General features: G+C 36.2%; 3 protein-coding genes across 3 annotated transcripts; 1 reads left to right on the forward strand and 2 right to left on the reverse strand.

Moving 5' to 3' along the window:
- The first annotated feature begins 209 nt into the window (after positions 1–209).
- On the forward strand, positions 210–2,896 carry LOC116121393. Its single transcript, XM_031407352.1, has 2 exons — positions 210–938; positions 2,559–2,896. The coding sequence occupies exons 1-2, from the start codon at positions 210–212 to the stop codon at positions 2,718–2,720; spliced, it is 891 nt and encodes a 296-aa protein (XP_031263212.1). The 3' UTR covers positions 2,721–2,896.
- A 1,038-nt stretch (positions 2,897–3,934) lies between these two features.
- On the reverse strand, positions 3,935–9,300 carry LOC116121292. Its single transcript, XM_031407248.1, has 5 exons — positions 6,881–9,300; positions 5,970–6,613; positions 5,397–5,606; positions 4,641–4,858; positions 3,935–4,505 (listed from the first exon to the last, which is right to left on the reverse strand). The coding sequence occupies exons 1-5, from the start codon at positions 9,201–9,203 to the stop codon at positions 4,451–4,453; spliced, it is 3,450 nt and encodes a 1,149-aa protein (XP_031263108.1). The 5' UTR covers positions 9,204–9,300; the 3' UTR covers positions 3,935–4,450.
- A 298-nt stretch (positions 9,301–9,598) lies between these two features.
- LOC116121280 (E3 ubiquitin-protein ligase SINAT3) lies at positions 9,599–13,732 on the reverse strand. The gene is made up of 3 exons (XM_031407239.1): positions 13,126–13,732; positions 10,936–11,322; positions 9,599–10,380 (listed from the first exon to the last, which is right to left on the reverse strand). Exons 1-3 carry the CDS (start codon positions 13,342–13,344, stop codon positions 10,018–10,020), a joined length of 969 nt encoding a protein of 322 aa, XP_031263099.1. The 5' UTR covers positions 13,345–13,732; the 3' UTR covers positions 9,599–10,017.
- Positions 13,733–14,260: the final 528 nt, after the last annotated feature.

Consider the following 14,260-nt stretch of genomic DNA (forward strand, 5'->3'; position numbering starts at 1 on the left):
CCATTTGCCTACAATTACTTGACGCACTTTTTTAGGCATATTCCTTGGAAAATACGTGACTCAAAGTGGTATTTTCGTTCTAATGTGATAAACCTAGAGTCCATATCAAGTAAATAAATACTCGATCTCCTTCTCCAACTCTCTACAGAGTCACAGCCTCTCGTTACTCTCATGGTTGCTTCTCTTTGAAATGCTGACTGAACTCTGTCATGGACTCTGTTATAATAAAACCAACATTGAGCTTTCTTTGTTTCAATTCCATAAACACCAAAACCAGAACTTACTACCCAACATACTGTTCGTTCTTCAAATTCAGTCAGTTTAACAAATTCAAAACCTCTTCAGTCATCTCTTTTTCTTTCAAAAACCCTTCAAATCCAGAAAACCTCGAACCAAAATCTAATAATAATAACCGTAGGAATTTCCCTTTAAACCCTCTATGCATTTTGTTTCCAATCTTACGGTCTATCAAAGGTTTTGCCTCTTCACAAACTAAGAAATGGGTTTCACGTCTGCAAGCACATAATAATGAGTTAGAGAGTATCTTAGATCAACATAAGAGTAACAATTACTTGCAAAACGGGGCGTTTGGTGTCGCTTTATTAAGCGTGACTTCGACTGCAAAAGTCAAAATCAGTCCATTTGTGGCCACATTGGCTGCTAATCCCACATTTGTATCTGGTTTGTTTGCGTGGATTGTAGCACAATCCACAAAGGTGGCTTTGAATTTCTTTGTTGATAGAAAATTGGATTTTAGAATACTATTTGCCTCTGGAGGAATGCCCTCTTCGCACTCCGCTTTATGCACGGCTTTGACTACGTCAGTGGCGCTTTGTCATGGAGTGGCGGACTCCTTATTTCCGGTTTGTTTGGGGTTTAGTTCCATTGTTATGTATGATGCAATTGGTGTTCGACGCCATGCTGGCATGCAAGCTGAGGTAAGAAATTATTGTTATCATTATTATTGTTTTCCTTAATGTGTTGGCTATAATCATGCTGTATAAATATTTGGTCATTGGGTATGCTGCTTAAGTATTTTATGGTTGCGTTGCTTACTTTGATTGCTGATCCTTTTTTTAGTAGTCTTGATGGTACAATTGAGCTTGTAAGATGATTAGTATTGTTATTTTTTTGTTCTTTTAGCATTGATGAATGGTTATTAATAGAGGCTGTTACTAGAGCTAGGATCTTTAATGTATCTTGGATCCAATTATCCAGTAGTTCAAAGTAGCTAGGTTGTACTACTGGATCAAAACTTATATTAGGTGGAGAAGTATTGAATAGAACAGAGTAACTATTAAACGAAGTAGATGTAACAAACACATTATCGTAAACCATCAAGGGAATATCTCTTGCTTTAGTAAGCTATTAGTATTTCTGTTGGCATCAATTCATTTCTTGGTCCTTTTTGTTGTTATGTTTTTCTGAAGCACCACTAGATGTTTTGAGCAACTGTGGCCCACGGTTGGTATCTCTGGAATGCTTGGCATTGTTAGTGGTTCACATGGCTTTGGATGTGATGATTACCTCATCAGTTTTGACTTTCGAGTGATGACTGCTTATGTAAATTCTTGTGTTTAGGTAAAGGATAGTGCACTTTTTATTGAATTATCCATGTTCTTGTAATCCTTTCATTCTGCCTATATGATTGGGCTTACTACTATTGGACTATTGGCCTATGCTAACGCTAATTTACATGGTCTTGAAATGTATTTGAACAATAATAATTGCAACTTCTCACAATTAAGGTTGAAAATGTTAAATTATTGAATATTATAAAACTGGGATTCTATCCGAAGAAATGAAGTATGTTGGACCCTGGTTACCTCACATGGTGTATGCATTTGGGACCCTTCATTTCTATCCTTTGTTGCATATCAGGCGGACAGTTGTTCTTTGGAGAGTGTCATGAAAAATTGAAGGCTATTTCGGTGGACTTTAGCATACTTCTCTGAGCTAAAAGGAAAGATATCTTACCACCTAAGAACCCACATTTCCTATAATATATATAGGAGTCTGAGGCCCATTTTCAGTGGGGTTTTAAACAGGTTTTATTTTTGTTGGTTTGGACTATTTTGTTTAGGTGTTTCTTTTAGGCAGGGGAAATGAGTGAGATTGCCAAAACACTAGACTTTGGCTACCTTTTTTGTGTTTTTGACTATTTGTAACTAGAAGTACCTTGTCTTATCTTCTCTTGTCATGCTGTCTGGAAAATATCCATGTGAATGGGTTTTGAAATTGTTAAATAGGGTACTACAGAAATGAATTGTGGGAAAATTTTATTACTTGTGTTTGTATGGTTTCCACTGAAATCCCCTCTTCACACAAATTTGTTATGGTGAGTACACTCTAATCAATTTTACAAGTGTGCTAATGTTTGATAAATTATCCAAGTCTATTTGTTTTTATTTGGTTATACATAAAGCTGGGGAACTTTGCCACTCAGTAGCTTAAGCTCACCCACATGAGATTTCTCTATTACATGTTTGTTCACTAACGAAGTGCCTGTTAAAATCTTGTAATTTATTTCCTTTTCTTTTTATGCGCTTTTGACATAGGTTCTTAATATGATTGTTGAGGACTTGTTTCAAGGTCATCCCATCAGTCAAAGAAAGCTCAAAGAGCTTCTAGGCCACACTCCATTACAGGTCTTTGCTGGAGCTATCATTGGTATCGTGGTTGCCTGTATCTGTTGTCAAGGTTGCTTAGTTGCAACCTGAAACTGCTTCTGCAGCAAGTTTTGGTCATTTTTTGGCATGGGCCATTCTTATGTTTAAACTGCGTTGGCTCTTTTGATGGCCTGCCCAGTTATTGTATTCTATTGATGACAATGGAATACCAAAAATGAAAAACAGAATATGCATGATATAAATGAGGTGGTTAACTAATTATTTCATCTTCTTGCATATATAAAATTAATTCGATACTCGTGTCATTGATTGAAATTGTTTCTGCTATAAATTGTACGAATTTTTTTTTTCTCCTCTTTCATTTAATTGGAAAAATAGACACAAGTGAGAAGCATTATCTAAATTTTTGGGCAGGGGTTGATTTATTAATCATGTCGAATTTGTTACATTCATTTCCAACTGCTTGGAGAAACTATCCTCCGCAGAATCTGTGGCCCACGTAACTTGTCATCTTTTTATTTTTATATATCTTCATGAAAAAAAAAAAAAATATTTATGAGGTCAATCAAAGATTTTGGTCAACAGCATAGGTGGTATTATTTATTAATATTGATTTTATCTATTTATTGATTTATTAATAACTGTTGGTGAAAAAAATAAAAAAAGTTTTATAAACTCTTGAATTTGAGTCCAAAAAGAGTGATTATTAGAATTCTTACTTGATTGACAGTTTCATGATTATGAAGAAACCGTTGATAAAAAAAAAAAAATATATATATATATATATATATATTGATTTATCTGTAATATTCATGTGCCCCTTCTAAGAACCATAATTGAAACTTTAATTCCATCATATCCTACAAAATTTCACGACACTTGTGACTTGTTATGTTTATCGGTGAAAATGTTAATTAAACTAATGAACATGATATACCAATTATGAAGCAGTGACCAACCCACCAAACTCTATGGCTATGACAGTTGTCTCCTACATACAAAACCAAAACTGTTGACAGCTACATAACATTTAGTCATCAATAATATTATACTTATAAAGAAAACTTACAAAAGTTTTCATACAAAGTAAGGTGACAAAAAATGAATGAAAGAGTAAACAAAAAAATCAAACTTATTAAATTCACTCTTCCATTCATTTTTTGGCATATCACTTTGTATGGAGATCTTTGTAAGTTAGTATTATTCTTTAGTCATTTAGTCACTAAGAGTTCTGTACCATGATAGTGAATTCAAACCTAAGACGAGAGAGATCATCTTTAACCTATCTCAGCCACATATCTTACCCTCCGTCTAAGACAAATTTCCCCTGTCGATCTGCCTTTAGGTCAGAGGTTGAAGTCATTACGATTCACTAGGGTTTGCCGAATGAAGAGGGAGCAAGTGTCCCAGTTACTACTCATTCTACACAATGAACACACACTTGGCCCGGGGATTCTGAGCTAGCTCCAGAAGCAATCCTTCTCAGGAGCATCAAAAATCCACTGGAATAAGCATTTAAAATCTCTGTTCCAGTTCTTCACTTCATCAAATATTCCTATGCTTTGCCACTGGAATAAGCATTGCAACAGCGACCTGTCAATATAACCACAGGATGCGGAATTAAATAGAAGATCACAGGTCAGCGGTCTGTGTCAAGACAAGCTTTCTGCCTTCTGCTACAGCATTTTCGTGGAACTTGCAAAACCAAAACCATAAGAGAAAGCAGAGCGGCCAAATCATGAACGGTTTTTATGGTCATCTGATTTCTTATATGGCCAAGTGTCTCCATCACCCTCAACGGTGAGCCAGGCGACTTTCCTTCACTTCTTGCCAGGCCTTTTCAGCATCCGCTTTGCCCGATTCTTAGCCCTTTTGCTGAAATCAAAACATCAAAGAGGTACAAAGGTGTTTACTTAGCAATGCACGACTTTGATCCAATTACTCATCCATGTTTTCTAGATGTTCCATGGCTGGAATTATAGGCAATTACTGCACAAGTTGAGAAATTACCTCTTAGAGGATTTGGCACCAAAACCAAATACACCCTTCATCAATGAGCTTACATCCACAGAGCGTTCCCCCATTATCTTATCATGGTAAATCTTACTCCCAATCTCAGTAATTTGTTCCTCCACTTCTTCTAGTGCTTGGTCAATGTTGAGCTGTAGCTCTCCTCTCCTGATGACGGTTACGCTAAAACCATTTACTTTAGCTTCGCGAAAAGCATCCTGTTGAAGATTAAAGATGGTCAGGGAAATGAAAGTATTCCACCTTAAAAGGGAATGATAAGTACAAAAAAGGAAATATGAATGAAACAGACGATTCAAAGATCTAGCAGTCAGCAATTTGATTGAATTGTCAATTAAATAATGCAAAACCTAAAGAACATAAGTTCTTGACTGAAAGCTTGACTAAAACACTAATGTTTGTTGGTGAAGAGAATTGGACCCTTGCACCAAGTTCACCTCACCAAAAAGAAAAACCTCTTTGGACAAAATTTTAACTTATCAGATCAAAATAGAAGACAATATTTTTTCTGGCTGTCAGAAGCACAAAAGGATAGTATTTACACAGCGAAGTACTGCATAAAAATTGTCAGGATCATCTAGTGACTTTAGGACTAGAAGATCTTCTCAACACATCTGATAAAAAATAAAGACCACTAAGCAGCCTCTCATCGCTAGTCCTTCAGTGGAACTGCCTCTTTGTTTAACTTGATAAATAACTAACATAAATTTGGCATGGTAAAAATAATAAAATCTTAACCTTAGGAGGCCTTGCAACAACAAAGGCTTGGCCATTTCCAAGCATCTCCAAATGGGCCTGAATGATATAACAAAGGTTTTTGCAATCACCGGCATCTTCAAAAGCAATCACATGATGGGGTTTTGGTTCCAATTCAAGATCTGCAGCCATCTCCAGTGAATAGAATCCTATACTTTGTTCCCCGTCTTGAATTGTGTATAGTTCAATGCACTGTAAAATAAACAGGAGATAGGCAATTTGCTTAATAATCTGTGTTCTTTACCAGTACAAAGCACACCAAAATTGCTTTCTTGCACAAGTAGGACACTTAGTTTACATAGCATGTATCACATGCCAACAAAAAAGAAGAAGTAAAACTCTAGTAAAGGAAAATTGTGTCCGACCATCAATTACTTATCAATTTAAATATAAAACCATAAAGAGTTAATAACATTTTCAAAATCATCTTCGAAATCTGTACTTAAGATAAAGATGAAGCATGCAAGTGAATCCAGTGAAGTCATCTGACATGTGGAAGATACAAATACTAAGAAGACAACAAAGAAAAAACACATAGCACATTTGCATACTAACCAGAACATGTGGTATATCTAACCACCATAGATAATCTTCTTCTTTCTCTTCTGCATATTCACGGTATTTGCTAACTACAGCTTGTGGTCCAAACAACTCCATTTCTCTTTTGAGCTTGTTGAGTTTCTTGTCCATAAATTTCTTATTCCTCTCAGGTAGTTTGGTCATTAGATCAGCTGCTTCCTGTATTTGTTCTTCAGTGATCCATCGATCTAAATCCTTTCCCATATCTTTCATAGTGGATTTAACTTCTGGGTCTGTCTCTGCATTATAAGATTCTAAGAACCCACGTGACCATTTCTTTGTGTGTTGCCAATACTCCTTTCCTGATTTTTTACCAGATCTGACAGAACCATCACTGCCTTCTATAACTGTCTTGGAATGTTTCGGATCCTTATGTTGAGACTTCTTCAAATCATTAGTAGCCAAAGAAGTAGCAGCATTCTCATGGGTGGGAAACCTTGTTGAGTTTTGAAGAAATTTCTCCTCATCCTTCTTCACAGGAGATGGAGTAACCGTATTTCCAGCAAAAAGAGCCTCCCTTTGTTTAAGGAACTCATCCAGGAACTCAGGAGTTTTCTCCAAAGGTGGCCCTTTCCAGCGTGGTATGATTTTCTCTGGTGGATCATACAAGCTGATACCATCTAAAAGAAGAGAAAAAGACCATTAGCACCAGCAGAGTAACAACTATGCAATTTGATGTATGATGTATATAAACTCATGGTTAAGCAGTTAACAATACATAAATGATAACAAATACCTAAACTGACTAAGAACCAGTTAATTAATAGTTATTCATAACCTATGCTTGAGAAGCAAACCTTGAAAGTGCTGTGATGTAGCAGCCTATAATATAAATTTATATACGAGTAAATTCGGCATATATGGATCATTTGATATAATCATAGTACCTGCTCCATAATCAAGATTTTCAATGTTTGAATGGAGCCATTCATGCACATGGGATAACTTCTCATTCTCTTCTTCAACTTTCTTCTCAAGTCCCTGAAAGAATGCAAGTTTATCTTCAGCATCCATCAAATAAAATGGATCTTGCCCCACCAACTCATTTTCTCGGACCTGAAAAACAATTTCTCTCAGCTTATCATCTTTCATCCACTCAAGTTCACCGTCATCTTCGCCAGAGCCAAGCTGTGTAATATCAGCAAATGTATTTAATTGTTTATTTACTTTCTCTCTTGCAACCATGAAATTGTCTCTGAATCCAATTCCTATCTTCTTAGCAATGGGTTCAATATCATGAAAATTTTCTTCCATCCAGTTTTCCATCTTTACATACGGTCCAGTCTTTGTACTCCCACCGGTATCTTCATGATCTAAGCAAGTTTGGGAAATTTGAGAATCACCCACTCCATATCCTTTATCAGAATATTCAGGATCATCTTTGTTGATGGGAACATGCTCCTCATCCTTCAGAGTTGAACATTCATGAACATTTGGAGCACATGTAGATTCAGATGTTCCACCAAAATTTGCAGAACCGAAAACTTTGTTGTCCACATTGAATGTCTGGCTTTCATTTCTATCAAATTTACCACTTGGTTGATTTGAAACAGCAGCACTTTCTTGCAAAGTTTTATCAATAGGCTGCTCAAATTCTTGTTTGTCACATTTTCTAGAAAGAAATTCCCTAGCTTCTTTCACCGACCGTATGACCCTTGGTTTTTTTCTAACAGAATTGGTATCTGAAATAGATGATTCAGCATCATGAGGATCTGATGATTGAACAACATCTTCTTTGACTGCTACACATGAAGTACTCTCCCTATCTTGCTTTGTTCTCACCCAATCTTTTGAAACTTCAACATTTGAAGCACCCGAAGTTTGCACAACCTCATTCTCAGCAGAAGGTACCTTACTGGGAAATTCAGTACCCCAGCTTTTTGTTTCAACTAAAGACACAGTCATTGCAGTTCCATCACTTCCAATACCTTGTTTAAAACTTCCATTCGGAAGGTTCCCCAAAAAACTCATATCATCTTCGCTATACTGTTTGATCTCTTTTATCTCATCACATAATTCACCGTCCACAGCCTGCTTTTCTTCTTCATTCCTATCAGCCTGGGAATGCTCCCTGCCCTCAATCTCGCAGATTTCCCTGGCCATTTTCCTAATTTCCTGGAATTTATCACCAAAATCCTCCAATTTGCTAGTTTGAGAACTAGACGAATCCACTAACGCTAAATTATGCTTTGAAGCCTTTGCTTTTATTATATTCTTCATGAGTTCTTGCTTGTCTATCTTAGGTTTTATAAAGGTCTCCATCGGCGGTTCCATTGCTTCTTGAACAACTTCCACGCTTCCCTTCTCTAACATCTCCTTCTCCTTTCTAGACTTTAGCTTTCTTCTCATCATTTCCTTCTCCAGTTCTGTGTAATGCACCTCTTTATTTTGAAATGAAAATAGTTTCTTCACCAACCAAAATACAACTAAACCACACAACACAATGCTTCCAACTCTAGAACTTTTAGGGATAAACTCAGGATGGAGAATGATACCACCGATCACATTAACAAAACCAGACTCCTCACCTGAAATAACAAACTTTGCCACTGTACTAAACCTCGGAATTACATTTTCCCCACTCTCCATTTCTTTGGCCAAACTCTTAGCATATACTATTTTAGAATTCAATTCAGTTAAGTCTTCAACTTGACTTCTTTTCAAGATTTCATCTTCATCAATTACAACTTTCTTCACATTCCCATCAGCATCTTCAAAAACCGTAAAAATTTTCCCCGACCCAATGCCCCAGTAATCAACATCCTTCTTGTACTGATCAATCCAATTCTCCAATTTACCAAACAAAGCATATTCACCAACAGGTTTCGATTTTGACTCTTTAGAACTTTCAATTATAACATCATTAACACACCCTTTCACAGTATCGTAATTCAAATTCTCAATATTTTCAAAACTAGAACTCGTGCTTGAAGAAATGAGATTGTTTTGATTCACCTGTTGATCATTAAGGAGCTTTTTTCTCAGCGAGTTGCGGCGAGTGGTGGGTCGACCAAAATGAGCTGAAACCTGCAGAGTTGTTGTGTTAGAGGAGAATAAATAGTATGGAAATGAGCGTTTTCTTGGGAATTTGAAGGTGGGTATGTTGAATATATAAGTGCTTTTGTTGTTTGAGGTTTTTAAAGAGAATTTGGGAGTAAAAGGAGAGATGGTTGTGCTTAAGATTCGGGGACTGCATAACTCCATAGTCATGAAGAGGAGAGTTCACAAGGAGGTCTCAGATGTCAGGCAAGTTAGCTAAAACCCCATGGATTCGGGGATAAGTAAGCTGATGGTACATCTAAATCTACAGTAAAACAGCGTCGTTTCTCTCTACTTGACATACCCTTTCTAGAAGGGCCCGTACAACATTCGTCGTGAAACTCGAATATTAATAGATAAATATGTATATAGTATGCTTTCTTACCTAAGATTATATGACATGAAATGTTTAATATAAACAAAAGTGTTATGGACAATTCTTATCTAATGTATTAAGATAATAGTCACCTTCTATGAGCTTTAACGATTGAAAGTAAAAGTTTTCAATACTTCCTTATCCATTTGGCATACAATTTTAATTATTTGATTCAAAATGTGAGTATAAGTTGAAACCCATGTCGTCAGGTTGGCAAGCTGGCAATAATTTACATTTGGTTTGAGTGGTGTCTACTGTTTAGGTACAAGATTCATTGAGGAAGACAACATCGAAGATGGCTAATAATTTAGAAGAAGATTGGGACTGGGTTTGCGTTTTGATTTAGTGAGGAAATCATAGACTAGAATCATGACAATAAAATCGAACAATCCGAGAAGTCTGTAGGATTAAAACTTGATTATGGCCAGAACTCCATTTTCTGCAATAAGAAAGGAAGGAAGCTTATTAACAATTAATAATAGCTTAAGCCTCCAGCATCCATACATATTTCAGACAGATCCTCAGTAATTTCTGCATCTACAAATAATAGTACAACAAATTCAGCATGTGCATATGGTCGCCTGCTTGGCTTATCCAAACATCCATAACTTAACTACAGAGGTTTGGTATGCAGGCCCCACCTTCTGGGTTCTGCTGTTCTTTCCATATCCGCCCTGTAACTCGGAGCTTCAGTTCTTTCCTGTCCCCTCCAGAGAAGAAAAGTGCCATATTGCGTTGTATAATTAGGCCATCATGGCTGTCTCTAACCTTCTTGTGGCTATCTCTTATGCTTCGTGGGGTACCTTCCCACATGAGTTTCCTCCCATTTCCCCCAACCTCAAGACTGTAGCTGTAATTACGGGCTTCTGTCTCATCACCCATGAAACGGAGGAATGCCATATACACTGGAGCCATCCCCAGCTGAAAAGCTTCAAAATGGAGACAGAAGTACTGTCCAAAACAGTGGAAAACCTAAACAAAGATCATAACATAGAAAGGGTTCAATATTATAAGATTTGACATGGCAATCACAATTATTTGTGAGATCAAGGAAATGAAGGTATCGTATTTTAAAGCTTATTGCATATACAACAAAGTTTCATACAACTCGTATCATCACCAACTTTGGTCAATTCAACAATCTCATCAAATCCTATCTGAAATTGGACTAGTGTACCCATCAACCAGCAGAATGGAGGTAAAGCACAATGATCATTAGTATCTTATTAACTTCCAACATTTAATTTCTAGCTTTGAATTTGCTGAATCATTTTAATGTGATATGTTCACAGGCAAAGCCAAAAGCGCACAAAAATTGAGAGAACTCTTGTGCTAGTGCTTTTTTCAAGATAATGGAGGTTTAAGTGCTTATAACAGGCATCACTACTATTAACTAGCAACTCAGTGTGTCTATGCATGAGATTGCCAACCAGCAAGAAGCATTTGATTTCATTTAGCGTCATTCCAAATTATATATAATGTCCCTGCCAGTGTAAATTGAATTAAATAAGAGAAACATGTACATACAGTTAACATCCACGTCGCATTTTCTACTTCACGAGGGTTAGACTTGACATAACGATGGTTGAAAGTGCATCCAGAATGCATGTCCACCTTGTGATCATCCCTCAGATGAGCAACAAGGAATGGTATATCCCCAAGAGCAGAGCACTCTGACCCAGCATATGGACAATTGTACGGCCTCAAGTTGCACACAGCCTCATGTTTGAGTTTATTATAATAAGGAAAAATCTCTGGGCAACCAAGAGACATATACTTGCAAGGCAGTTCAAGTGATTCAGCTACCTTCTCTAGTGCTAGACACCTTATATCACCAAGCTCCTGTCTACAAGTGGGGCATCGGTTGTGTACCCTTGTTTTACATGTTGAACAGAGTGTATGCCCATTGTGGCACTGCAGAAGCAGAAGAATAGGGAAAACAGATCAGCCAAAATTTTTATATGGTTTCTTGATCTCAAAGGTTCTGTAATTGGAAGTTAGGGAGACTTACAAGAATGCCTACACATAACCCCTGGATATTGCCACTTTAACTCATACAATGTACAAATATGAAAGTATATTACATAAGCCAGGTAGCAAGTTTTCTAATATAAATAAGACAGCTTAGTTATGCTCCAGTTAGTTTTAAGACATTGTAACAGAGGTTTATCCAGTCTAAGAATGATGCAAAAGGATAATGAAATGATCCTAAACCTCATCAACATCTCGTACACAAACTAAAGAATTACCCACATATAAAGAAATAATCCGCAATCAAAAATAAAGATATGAAACTACACATAGCAAAACAATAAATCATCCTTTCTTCTTTAGATAATGAAACGACATGTAATAATTCATGCTTCCTGCCACATTCTTATTGCAACACCAATATACTTGGGAACAATCCCAAAATTGTGTCACAAATAGGAAGAACAATCCCAAAATTGTGTCNTAAGAATGATGCAAAAGGATAATGAAATGATCCTAAACCTCATCAACATCTCGTACACAAACTAAAGAATTACCCACAAACAAAGAAATAATCTGCAACCAAAAATAAAGATATGAAACTACACATAGCAAAACAATAAATCATCCTTTCTTCTTTAGATAATGAAACGACATGTAATAATTCATGCTTCCTGCCACATTCTTATTGCAACACCAATATACTTGGGAACAATCCCAAAATTGTGTCACAAATAGGAAGAACAATCCCAAAATTGTGTCACAAACAACTTTCTTGTATGTGCACCTTAATAACTTCCATGGTTTGTAGAGTTTACCAATGCAAAGAAGCAGACTTGGAATTATTCAGCTCACAATGATTCCGTTATATGAACCAAGTGCTTCCTTATGCTCTAATATCTACATAACTTCTCATGCCCTGAAGATTTCTTATATTACTTGTACCCAGCACCACCTCACAATTGCCCTTTTGTCATGGTTGCTATTTAGCAATAGTACAGGGTGTAGCAAAAATACCAAAGCGGCATGAGAAGTTAGGTGCTTCTCACCTAACCATTTTCTATGGTTGCTAGGTGCTTGTCATTTACATTACTAGCATGGGGAATTTAACTTGGAGAGAACCAATGACTTTCTTACAGTTTTACAATGTCATAAAGCTGGTCCGCTACAATCTTCCATATGCTCCTTACAAGATTCCCTTTCACATTGATAATTATAAGATAAGAGTTCAGTAAAAAGAAGTTCTGATTGGATCATTAAGAGGCTAAAAAATAGGCCAGAACCAACATTATTTGGATATACCAGAAACAGGCATATCCCCTTCACTCTTAATCCCGTGTAATTCAGATACCACCACTTTCAGAAATAAAAAAATCCAAACACTTTTGATTAAATATGTTCCACCGAATGAATGTACTAGCACAACCGCGAAATATTCCAGCAACAAAATACATAAAATCTAACACAGATCAACCAACCAGCCTAAAATCCTTTAGCAATACTACGGATTATCAGCTAATTGTAACACCAAATTACCAGAACAAGTTCAAGACCATAAGTCAAAATAAGTCAAAAGGAAATGACTAAATCTGACCAAAATTTTGAAATGATAAAACTGCTGTCAGGCACAACGAAACAATCATAAAAACACAATAATTACAATCGAAACATTAAAAAGGTAAAAAGTGATAATGAATTCATTAAGAAAAAACAGAAGGAATAAAACCCATGAAGCAAAGAACAAACCTGATGAATCGGAGGATACATTGAATTAGTACAAACTGGACATTCAAGAAGTTCATGGACACTGGTGGTGCCTGGATGAATAACTGAAGAGACGCTGGAGTTATTGTTGATATTAATATGAGGCTTTGTAATTGAAGGAAACTGATGATGATGGTGATGGATCTCATCCTCATCAGTCAATTCCGAGGATGGCACACATTCAATGTTATCCAATTCCATTCATATAACAAGAAACAAACAAAAAATTATCAACCTTGTGGCTAGTTCTTTGATGGGTATGATTCTATTTCTGCAAAACAGGAAGATTTATTGAACAAAATGGGGAATTTTATTGAAGAATGAACAAAAAATTAGAAGAAAAACAAGAAACGATAAAATAAATCCGCGTTAAAAAAAAAAAAAAAGGAGAAGCAGAAGTTCTTGAAAAGAGACGCTTTGCGAGAGAGAGAGAGAGAGAGAGAAAGTCACCGCCGAAATTGTTTAGAGTGAAATGATGAACATCAAAGGGTTTCAGAGAAGAGATGAGAGTTTAAAAAATAAGCAAAGTTTTGGTAGAAAGATTAGGTGGAATGATGAAAGGGAGGACGGTAATTTACAATTATTGCCATTCACTTATTAATTATAAGAATTTTACTTTAACTAAATCTTGTTGGTTGTTGTTAGCTGTTACTGTTTCTTTTTTTTTTTAAATATGTGGAGCGTATCTGGGTCACCCACCCCCACCCTGTGGGATCTTTCTAGGGTGTATCTCAATGTGGTATACAACTATACATTATTGGTCTACTTGAGCAGTTGAGCTCTTTTATTATTAATACATGACACGTCTTGCTTTTTCATTACAGCTTCTCCTCACTCGTCATATATATTCTTACGTGCTGTGTTTGTGGGCGTCGATGGTTTTATTAAAGAAAGTCAAAAGGGTCACCATGTAGTTTTAGCCGTATGAATTGAATTCTTGAATACGTAAAAAAGCATTCCGTCTGTTATATTATGCTATAAATACACATTAATGCCAGCATCACTCATTAGAGTTTATTAGTTCTATTAATCAGAGTTTAACAAGTATTTAAAGATATCGTGGTATTATCAGTTAAAAACCCAAATTATTTATCTTTAAAAGATATTTTATATTAAT

The sequence above is a fragment of the Pistacia vera genome, unplaced genomic scaffold (genome assembly GCF_008641045.1).
Source record: "Pistacia vera cultivar Batoury unplaced genomic scaffold, PisVer_v2 Contig1268, whole genome shotgun sequence".
NCBI lineage: Eukaryota > Viridiplantae > Streptophyta > Magnoliopsida > Sapindales > Anacardiaceae > Pistacia > Pistacia vera.